Raw genomic sequence first — 10,955 nt, forward strand, 5'->3', positions numbered from 1 at the left:
ACAAGGAAAAGATATTGAGTAAATCCCTAAATTTGGGTAACTGACATTTTTTTTTAAAAAGGAAGTAAAAAACAAATTAATTACGTATTATTAATTAATATTAAAAACCTATAAATATATTAATGATTTATTAAATAAATATAATTTAAAATAAAAATAAAAATAATTTTAACTGATATGTCATAACCAGTAAATATTCTGTTATAATCAAGAAATTTTTAAAAGTAGGTTTAAAACTCGTAGTATTTACTCTTAAATGTGTATATGGAGTGATTTTTCCTAATTCATGTCCAGATTAAGAGGAGTCTTCTGATATTCAACCAACAAAAAAGCCAATCATTATTTAGTATCTTAGTAGTCTCAATGGGTGTATCTAACCCTTATGAGTTCATCTTTCCTCCATTATCGATTTTAATAGTGTTTGTAGAGAGATCGGGTAAAAGTTTGCTTTAAACGATTAAAAAATGAAATTAAGGTAAAATGAACACTTCTGCGTGTTTGACTGCAGTTAATTGTAGATACAAAATAAATACAACCATAATTTAGTATCATAGTAGTCTCAATGGTGTATCTAACCTTCTGACTCAATATTTCCTCCATTATCGATTTTAATAGTGTTTGTGAAGAGATCGAGGTAAAAGTTTGTGTTTGATGATTATTATAGAAAACAATAAGAAATCTAGGTAAAAGTTTCCTTCTACACGCATGCCATCCTTTTTTTCCTTGATAAAAGTCTAGAATGTATATCTTTCTTTTTTGTGATACAATCAATTTTAATTCTGTTGAAGTGAGTCAGAGTCTCATATTACATGTTTATGAACTCTTTAACAAACAAAAAAAGAAAAGGGAAGGGGGTTTACAATTGTTGTCCTTTTGTTTAACTGGTTCTTTGTCTAATTGATAGGTGAGATAATCGATGAAGAATATTATATGGTGTTAATTCTATTCTCCTTTCTTTTTCTTGATAGGACTATTAAATCTTTTCACATAAAAGTTAACGTGTTATGCAACATTTCATCAAACACAATATTCTTTAACTGAATGATCCATGAATCATACCTCATCACCAAATACGAAAAGCTAAAATAAAAATACAAATGACAAGAAATTCTACATGAATGAACGTTTTTTCCCTGTTCTTCATTCATACTCTTACTCAAACAGGCAACAAGAAACTGTTTAAACCAGTACAAAATTTGACAGCACAGAGAAAAGGTTCCCTATCAATAATCAGAATCGGATTGCAACCGTCTGAGAATGCGTCTATACTTTGTGGGGCCGTCGTACCAAGTAGTAGTATTAAGAATCTCACTTTCCAACCAATATGGATCTACTTCTTTCTCACTCAGGCTTTTGAAGTAGCTTTCCCACCGTGCTATTGTGCGCCCAAGACGAATACTCTTCTGCCTTAGAAAGATAAACTTGAGAATATCCTTTGCAAACACTGTGATCTCCTCGCTTTCAATTATGTAGATATACTGAAATCAAAGGAAATACAGCGATTTTTCAGTTTGTTAAGCAGTCCACAGGAAGCAAACTATACTATAACAATCAGACAGTACTAGTGGTTGGTTTGAAAACCTTTCAAGACATTTTCTTTATTTGAAGTCTACCACTCCCATCAGAAGAGAGTTCAGGCGCAAGATCTAACAAAGGCTAAACATAGAGTACATAATTATCATAATCTGTTTCTCTTTATTTAGTCGGTCACTCATTGGTCCATGACTTACCAGAAATGGTCTAGACAAAAGGTATTCAGTTAAGTTATAAATAATTTTGGAGAAGCGGGCAGCATAACAAATCGCCAGTTAAGTAAACCTGCAACGTGAATTTCAGCCAGCTGCAAGGATTGCCTTATAGGGTAATACAGATATAAACAGTGAGCTCCAGAAGTACACACATATCTGCGGACAAAATTTGGAGGGGTTGGGAGAGAGAGAGAGAAAGGAGAAGTACCAAACAAATGAAGCCCATAGTTGCCAAGACTACTTGTCCTAGCTCATCCAAGATCCCTGGAATGCCTTCATCCTCTGCTCCACCAGAAGCGTCATCACCACCTCCACCGCCACCACCTGGATGATCTCCACCACCATCTCCTCCGTCAAAGTATTCTTGTTTTTCAATCTGTTGCTTCAATAAATCCTCAACTGACTTTTCCTTTTTCCTCCATTATCGATTTTAATAGTGTTTGTGAAGAGATCGAGGTAAAAGTTTGTGTTTGATGATTATTATAGAAAACAATAAGAAATCTAGGTAAAAGTTTCCTTCTACACGCATGCCATCCTTTTTTTCCTTGATAAAAGTCTAGAATGTATATCTTTCTTTTTTGTGATACAATCAATTTTAATTCTGTTGAAGTGAGTCAGAGTCTCATATTACATGTTTATGAACTCTTTAACAAACAAAAAAAGAAAAGGGAAGGGGGTTTACAATTGTTGTCCTTTTGTTTAACTGGTTCTTTGTCTAATTGATAGGTGAGATAATCGATGAAGAATATTATATGGTGTTAATTCTATTCTCCTTTCTTTTTCTTGATAGGACTATTAAATCTTTTCACATAAAAGTTAACGTGTTATGCAACATTTCATCAAACACAATATTCTTTAACTGAATGATCCATGAATCATACCTCATCACCAAATACGAAAAGCTAAAATAAAAATACAAATGACAAGAAATTCTACATGAATGAACGTTTTTTCCCTTTTCTTCTTTCATACTCTTACTCAAACAGGCAACAAGAAACTGTTTAAACCAGTACAAAATTTGACAGCACAGAGAAAAGGTTCCCTATCAATAATCAGAATCGGATTGCAACCGTCTGAGAATGCGTCTATACTTTGTGGGGCCGTCGTACCAAGTAGTAGTATTAAGAATCTCACTTTCCAACCAATATGGATCTACTTCTTTCTCACTCAGGCTTTTGAAGTAGCTTTCCCACCGTGCTATTGTGCGCCCAAGACGAATACTCTTTTGCCTTAGAAAGATAAACTTGAGAATATCCTTTGCAAACACTGTGATCTCCTCGCTTTCAATTATGTAGATATACTGAAATCAAAGGAAATACAGCGATTTTTCAGTTTGTTAAGCAGTCCACAGGAAGCAAACTATACTATAACAATCAGACAGTACTAGTGGTTGGTTTGAAAACCTTTCAAGACATTTTCTTTATTTGAAGTCTACCACTCCCATCAGAAGAGAGTTCAGGCGCAAGATCTAACAAAGGCTAAACATAGAGTACATAATTATCATAATCTGTTTCTCTTTATTTAGTCGGTCACTCATTGGTCCATGACTTACCAGAAATGGTCTAGACAAAAGGTATTCAGTTAAGTTATAAATAATTTTGGAGAAGCGGGCAGCATAACAAATCGCCAGTTAAGTAAACCTGCAACGTGAATTTCAGCCAGCTGCAAGGATTGCCTTATAGGGTAATACAGATATAAACAGTGAGCTCCAGAAGTACACACATATCTGCAGACAAAATTTGGAGGGGTGGGGAGAGAGAGAGGAGAAGTACCAAACATATGAAGCCCATAGTTGCCAAGACTACTTGTCCTAGCTCATCCAAGATCCCTGGAATGCCTTCATCCTCTGCTCCACCAGAAGCGTCATCACCACCTCCACCGCCACCACCTGGATGATCTCCACCACCATCTCCTCCGTCAAAGTATTCTTGTTTTTCAATCTGTTGCTTCAATAAATCCTCAACTGACTTTTCCTTCTTCAGATTTCCCATGGCTTTCTCAAGAGCTTTCCATGGAGAAGCCTAGTCAAATAGTAGTGCCAAGTGGGGTGTTATCCTCTCATGTAATAAACATTCCATAATCTTATTTTTCTCAATTCATGATTATCAACAGAATGTTGGAGCTACTTCATACTCAATTCCAGTGCAGTTTTATGAAAAAGAACCCCAAATTATGATGCACATGCAGAGCATTCATGGAGAAAAAAGGTTCATCTGTTGCTAGCTTTAGATACAGCACAATCTATCTATTTTGCATGGATAAGAGTTGAGCTGTAACAAATTCAACAACATTGTAACAAGAAACAGAACTAGATTCCAGTGCAGTTTTATGAAAAACTGCACTGGTGCCCTTGCAAAAGACAGTACTAGATGCACTGGTTTTAATTTTCTTGAGCCTTAAAGGCATATCCTGGACTATGCCTAGGAGAGTTACTGAGGCCTTGTACAGCTGGGAGGAGGCAGGTGCCCTTGCAAAAGACAGAACTAGATGGAGAATTATCCCTGCTTCAATATGGTGGGCAATCTGGAAAGAAAGGAATTCCAGATGTTTTGAAGGCATAGAAAATAGTGTGCAGGATGTTAAACTAAACTGCATTTTGTTGTTATGTTTTTGGTGTAATCAATTATACTCAAATGACACTGTCTCTATAGTTGATGTTCTAGACTCAATATAGAAATAGAGTAGGAGTGTCTAGAGTGCATCTGTATATAAGGTTTGAGTACAACCCATGTACTTTTGTGATATAATACATCGTTACCATTTTCAAAAAAAAAGAAACAGATTTCTTTCGAATAAAAGGAGAGGATAAATGTGAGACAATAAAATGGAAAGCAGATTAAATATGCTCACCGAGCAAACTTAAACACCCAAAATTAATCAAAACAAGAGGGGAAAATAGATTTAGATAATTTTATAAAAAATGCAAGGTTTTCTTAAAGCAATTAAAATTAAACGGGCACATGACATGCGCAACATATTGGATAGATAACCTAAACAATGTTGGGGTGACAACTAGCATTGTGTACATGTAAGGGTCATATAATCAGCAAATCGCTCGCCACTCACCAACCAACCTGATTTTAGTGAAAGTAAAGACACTTGTCAAGCTGATATCAAGTAATTGTGGCTAAAGGGAAACAGTATAATTAGGTCATATAGTCAATCCAACTAGTTTGGTATTGAGGCATTGTCTTCATTGTTGTTGTATTAAGCCACATTGTAAGATAAGGAAAAAAGAAGTTGATTCAAATATAACATTTCTCTCTCGGCACATGATAAGATTGGTGCACACTAGTGGTGCAACTCTGCACGCCACCACCGGAAATGGCCTGCGGCCATGACCGTGGGAGGACAACGAAGGTTATTCAGCTACTGGACGTGAAGCTGGCAAAGGTAAATAAGAGACTACTGGACACTGAAGAGTTTAATGGAACAGTGGCCAACAGTGCAAGACTCTCAGACAAAGATACAGTTGGTGGATGGAAGACAAAGATTAGGGAGAACTGTTAGATCTCTGGGAAATGTTAATGATACCCAGCTGCAGTGCCGGCTATTGCCTATAAATTTCTCAAATTTCTACAAATAAAAAAAATTAATTGTTTTCATGAAAAAAAATTAATTATTTATAATAAAAGTGCATTTATATATATATATATATATATTTAATCTTCTTATCTCCATTGAAATAGAAGAAATCAAGAAAACATTATTTTGAATTCAAACATTTTCTTTGCTAACTCTCACATTATTTATCCTTTTTAACTCATTTTGCACTCTATTTCTTCAAATCTTTGATAGTTAGAGTACTACTCGGTCAAAAATATGAATCAATAGTCGAAAAGTGTTGAACGAAGTGAATTACAAATTCTTCTTTTATTTCGTAACTTTTCATATTAAAGTGGGGTATACCACTTATCAACTTTTGAATCAGATTCTATGATTCTAACTCTTATATTTATTAAATGTTTATCAACTTATTACTTATAGAATTGTGTTATCAATTCATATAATAATTGTCTCAATAAAATAATGTTTTTCAATGTTGAATTGATAAAATCTTACCTAAAAATAATAATTAAAAAATGTATTAAAAAATCATTTATAAAAAAGATATTAAGTAATAATTTACATCTAAAAATTTAGAAAAATAAATAAATACAGATAAAGTTTATTTAAATTTTAGGCCTCTAATTATGTTGAGTCACCCCTGCCCAGCTGGGTAACCAAAACCCCAAAGGATGGGACAAGAAGACATGGAATACCCTTTTCACAGAAACACGATGGCATCAAAAGGCATGAATTTCAATTACTTCACTTTGGTCATCCAAAATGGAGTAAAAATGGCAAAACTAGTGAAAGAAGAAGTAGATAAGAAAATGCTGGCCTGGAGAGCTGCCATGATACTATATGTAGTGGGTGACTCCCCTACAATAGGTGTTGTTTCTCAATTCATTGCTGGGCAAGGAACATTTGTCAGCAACCCATCATCTACTACCCTAAAGATGGATATTTTTTTATTAAATTCCATAACATCAGTGAGAGGGATAGAATAGTGCATACAGGACCACACATGATAAATAACAAACCAGTAATAGTAAAGCCTTGGAGTCAGGAGTTCAACTTTAATGAAGAAGTGCTAAACACAATACCATTGTGGACTAAGCTACTCAATCTACCACTACAATGCTGGGGGTAATTCTCTGAGTCGAATAGCAAGCAGTCTTGGAGCCCCTATGTATGCTGATGAATGCACTACCAGAATGGAAAGGATCTCATATGCAAGGCTGCTAGTAGAATGGATGTTACTATACCACTTCCCAACTCCGTCAAAGTGATGGATACACAAGGGAAGGTGTTTGAGCAACAGATTTGGTACGACTGGAGACCACAGCAGTGTGCAACATGTTGTTTGATTGGGCATGATTGCAAGGAGGACCAGCAACCCCAGGACAAGACCCAGAGGCTGAGGTCCAAAAGAAAGAGGTGGCTAGAGCTGATCCAAAGAAGTTCACAAAAAACGGTTGAGTAAAGAAGGGGGTGAAGAACTAAAGGGACCTGAGCGACAATCAACTAAGGATAATGGGAATGCTCGGGTACCTACCCCTGTTGGCTTGAAAGAGGAATGGACAGCAGTGAAGGGGAAATCTGCTACAAAGAGTGCTGGACTAATGCCTATTCAGCCTATTGAGACTATCAATGGGTATCAGCAACTTGAAGAGGTTACCCTAAATCAGATGATCCAGGCAGTGATGAAAATGTTGGACAGAAGTACATGCAGCACTAGTGGGGTTGTTAAGGCCCCAGACCTGTCAAACATTGCCAAATGAAGATTGCAGCATGGAATGTAAGGGGGTTTAATAAGTTGCATAAACATAAAGACTTCCCAAAATAATAAGTACGAAGGTTAGTAGTCTTAGGCTCTTAGCTATTACTGAGCATAGAGTCACTCAGGTGAAGGCACAGAGTATTGTTAATAAAGTAGTCCCAGGATGGAGTTCGCATGAAAACTACACTATTGATGGTAGGGGAATAGGTGGATGGTGGAAGGAAGAACAAGTCGAGAAAAAGAAGGGAAAAAATTTATTTCATGAAAAAAGAAGCTATTCACACTCTTGGAGTTAGTGCAACACACACTATGTGCCAAGTCAACAAAAAGTATCGAAATGACACAGCGGAGCATGACATGAGGTGTCTAAAATGAACAAAGCCTAGTTAGGGTGTTTGTGAAAATTGGTGCCAACTTTAGGTGGCCACCGATGGGTTCAGCCTTTTGGTGATGGAAATCAATTACCTATCCAAAAAAGGGAAACCACATTATGGCAATGCTGAGGAATAGGGAGAAAAAGGGTTAGGCGATTAGAAGGGTTGAAAGAGACATTCTCTTTTTTCACCGTTCTCCTAGATTATTTGCAACTGCCTTAATTTGTTTTTAGATTCCATGCCAGGGAAAATACAAGCAATAAGGATAAGAAACTAAGTATGAATGAGAAAGAAAACGACTATAACCAAATATTAGAGGATTATTTTTTTTTTGAAACTGGTAACTTTGTATTCCACAGCATTAAGGGTTATGCTGGCCACCTCCAAAAGTGTTAGTAACATAGAAATAACAACAATAAAAAAGAAAACAGGACTACTTACAAAGCTCCTATGGAATCCACTAGTTGAATTTCTTCTTCTATGTTCATTTCTTTACACCAAAAACCTAAAGTGGTAATTACTTTCCACTTAATCTTCTCTATAGTGCATTCTTTCTCTACAAAAATTCTCTGATTTCTCTCCTTCCAAATGATTCACCAGTTACAAGCAGGTTCTCCACCACCTCCTCTGGCTCTTACTACCTCCCTTTCTGACCCAACAACTTAGTAGGTCTGTTGTATGTTCTAGCATAATCCAATTTAGGCTAGCTAAATTGGTGAATAGAGCCCATACTTGTGTTGTTACTTTGTAGTGGAGGAACAGATGGTTGTTGGTTTCTAGAGCCTCTTTACAAAGATAACATCTTGAGGCAATAATTCTTCCCCTCTTTTGAAGTTTATCATGTGTCAGGCAAGCTCTCCTAGTTACCAACCAAGTGAAACACTTCACCTTAGTAGGGGCTACACTCTTCCATATAGCACTCCGTGGCCCTGATTTCTTCCCTGCAATTGTGGCTAGATCCCTTTTATACATTTTGTTCACAGAGGATTATGTTTAACCAATGATGAGCTAAAGCACTTGTAACAAACAAATGGTGCTTTAGCTATATCTGGAGTCACAACTGGCCAGTTGATGTTTCTTGATACGGACAAGGAAGCAACCAAAAGGCCTGGCCATGGAACACATTATATAGTGGAATATAAAGGTTGTCTATGCCTTCCTGAAGAGTTTACACTATCCTCCTTATTTCACAGCCAAGACTCAAGATCACCATGAGCATAACTAAGGCCTATACTTTTTGATTAAAAAAAAAAAAAACATAGGCCTCGGTTTTAGAGCTCCTCCTCATTTCACTGCCAAGGGCCACATTGGCATGATAAGCAAGAGCCCTCAGGGGTTCAACATATGCATGTAAGAATATACAAAAATGTCTTGCACTTATCTCAATTAACTAGACAGTGTTCACACCCAAATGATCCAATAAGTGCAAAGAAAATAAAGGGGAGTGAATATGGGGACCGGAACCTGTTTCCCATCTCTTTCATCTTGGATGGTATCTAGAGATGCATGTGGCTTTAGGTCATCTTTTTTTTTTTTTTTATGATAAGTAAATAAGGTGGCTTGGAGATTCTCAGAGTAATACAAAAAACACACCACATATAACCGTTTCTCAAAGAAAGAAATCAAAACCACCTGCATATAGTGGGAAAACTTTTCTGGTTGGATTAGTAAGTGGATGGTTTGGATTATCTTACGTAAACTAGAATATTTTTAATTAACTAGACGAGTTCCTCTTGTCCTTATCAGTTCTCAGTTGGGTCGACGCCTAGAGAGGGTTCGTGAAAGAAATGTTGCCAGTCTGTCTCACAGTCGGTATGTGGCAACCATCCTTGCCAATTGCCATTTGAGAAATTTTTGCTTCATTTCTTTTTATACCAATATCTTCAAACAAAAATTGGAAACTTTTTTGGGGGATTTTACAAATAAAGTGAACTTCACTTTGATCATGTGAGCAAGCTCACATTGCCGACCCCAAGTCCAGATAAAAGAGGAGTTTTATGATAGGTTAACAGTTAAAGTAAAACTAGGTAATTTATGATGAACTCACGCAATCAACTGAAAAAACAAACTCATATAGGTGATACCAACCACTAGGTACTTTTGAAAAGGATACTACCTACTCCATCCATCCATCTTTACTTGTCCAGGTACACTCCTTAGGAAACAATAAATAGAGGTGTAATTTTACTATATCACTCTGAATTATAAGTTATCTAAATATTGAAAAATGAATAGTGTTTAATAGCAAGAATAGAATAGACACAAAATGGTAAATTATCTCTTGGTTTTTCAAACTGGACAAGTAAAGATGGACGGAGGAAGTACTTGGTATTAACGTTCTCATGTCCATAAGCTTATATTTGGTCAGATATTTGTTAGGACTTATTTTCTTATTAAAAAGAACGTAGAGAACTCCGAATTCTAAGAATTCATATTTATTGATATTGCAATGAAACGAGTACAAATAGAGCGAAATGGATAATGAAGATCCATATAGCTTACACAAACTAGCTTAAAATCGAGGCGTGGTGGTTTTTGTTTACAAATAAACAAACTTGAAGCATTTCATAAGTTTCAAAATAAATAAAAAATCAGTCAATAAGTGGGAAATTTGTTTGGGATTGTTTCGAACAATTTGGGACATTTCATGGTTTTTTGCTCATCACTCCGACTAAAGATATCAAAATTGTTTGACACACATAAACACAGAATGAATGATGTTGCAAAAAAGATTGTCACCTCATTGTCATTGCTTGATTTCCCCTTTCCACCACCAAATAAGCATACAGTTGTGCACTGCTGCTGCTGTCTGGAATACACCTACTTTTGCATTTTTCGGGAGTTTTATACCCAGAAAAGTTGAAGATAATGTTGTCAGTTTTAAAATCCTTTTGGGACCCGTGAGTGATGGAAAGGAAGCATTGAAATTGCAGGCGTTTATGTTAGCGCAACTCATATCCTCGCCGGCAGAAGTTTCAGCAAGCTATCGGAAAAAAGAGGGGGCAGCTCAGCCCTAGAACTGGCGTTGGCCGAAGAACTGATCGGAAAAGAAAAAGAGGATTTAGCCGTAAGATAAAATGCCGTGGTTTTAGGTCCGGAAAAGTAAAAGCTCAAATTATTCAAAGTTATTTTTTATACATATAAATATAAATAATTATGTATTTATTATTGTAAATGTAGTAATTGAAATTTTCTTAATAATTTATCATTAATTGTTATACATGAACAGTGATGAACTTATAAAATTTTATAATTTTCTAAATACATTAAAATTAAAAATAAATACTTTTTTCCTATAATCAATTTGATAAGATGAATTAGTAAAAAAAAAAAAAAATCAGTACTTTTTTATTGGCCGGTGATTGATATATATATATAATTGACACCCAATTTTGACCAACTTATTCGATTAAATACATATTTTTAAAACATATTATGAGTTTTAAAATCTTAATCGATTTTGTCTAAAATTATATATTATAGTATCGCTAATTTACAAAATTATCA

At 35.5% G+C, this 10,955-nt stretch overlaps 2 protein-coding genes across 2 annotated transcripts; both read right to left on the reverse strand.

Annotated features, from left to right (window-relative positions):
• Positions 1 to 1,012: 1,012 nt before the first annotated feature.
• LOC107058230 (uncharacterized) lies at positions 1,013 to 2,634 on the reverse strand. The gene is made up of 3 exons (XM_015303686.1): positions 2,630 to 2,634; positions 1,957 to 2,164; positions 1,013 to 1,478 (listed from the first exon to the last, which is right to left on the reverse strand). Exons 1-3 carry the CDS (start codon positions 2,632 to 2,634, stop codon positions 1,224 to 1,226), a joined length of 468 nt encoding a protein of 155 aa, XP_015159172.1. The 3' UTR covers positions 1,013 to 1,223.
• LOC102586569 (uncharacterized) lies at positions 2,583 to 10,566 on the reverse strand. The gene is made up of 3 exons (XM_015303695.1): positions 10,188 to 10,566; positions 3,521 to 3,769; positions 2,583 to 3,048 (listed from the first exon to the last, which is right to left on the reverse strand). The coding sequence occupies exons 2-3, from the start codon at positions 3,737 to 3,739 to the stop codon at positions 2,794 to 2,796; spliced, it is 474 nt and encodes a 157-aa protein (XP_015159181.1). The 5' UTR covers positions 3,740 to 3,769; positions 10,188 to 10,566; the 3' UTR covers positions 2,583 to 2,793.
• Positions 10,567 to 10,955: the final 389 nt, after the last annotated feature.

The sequence above is a fragment of the Solanum tuberosum genome, unplaced genomic scaffold (assembly GCF_000226075.1).
Source record: "Solanum tuberosum cultivar DM 1-3 516 R44 unplaced genomic scaffold, SolTub_3.0 scf00471, whole genome shotgun sequence".
Lineage (NCBI taxonomy): Eukaryota > Viridiplantae > Streptophyta > Magnoliopsida > Solanales > Solanaceae > Solanum > Solanum tuberosum.

What these genes read in the sequence shown, in the direction of transcription:
- LOC107058230 (XM_015303686.1), bottom strand. An exon ending in CTATGGGCTTCATTTGTTTG is followed by an intron (nt 1,479 to 1,956) that starts GTACTTCTCCTT and finishes CTTTGATTTCAG; the next exon opens with TATATCTACATAATTGAAAG.
- LOC102586569 (XM_015303695.1), bottom strand. Translation starts at nt 3,739, where the DNA reads ATGGGAAATCTGAAGAAGGAAAAGTCAGTTGAGGATTTATTGAAGCAA. An exon ending in CTATGGGCTTCATATGTTTG is followed by an intron (nt 3,049 to 3,520) that starts GTACTTCTCCTC and finishes CTTTGATTTCAG; the next exon opens with TATATCTACATAATTGAAAG.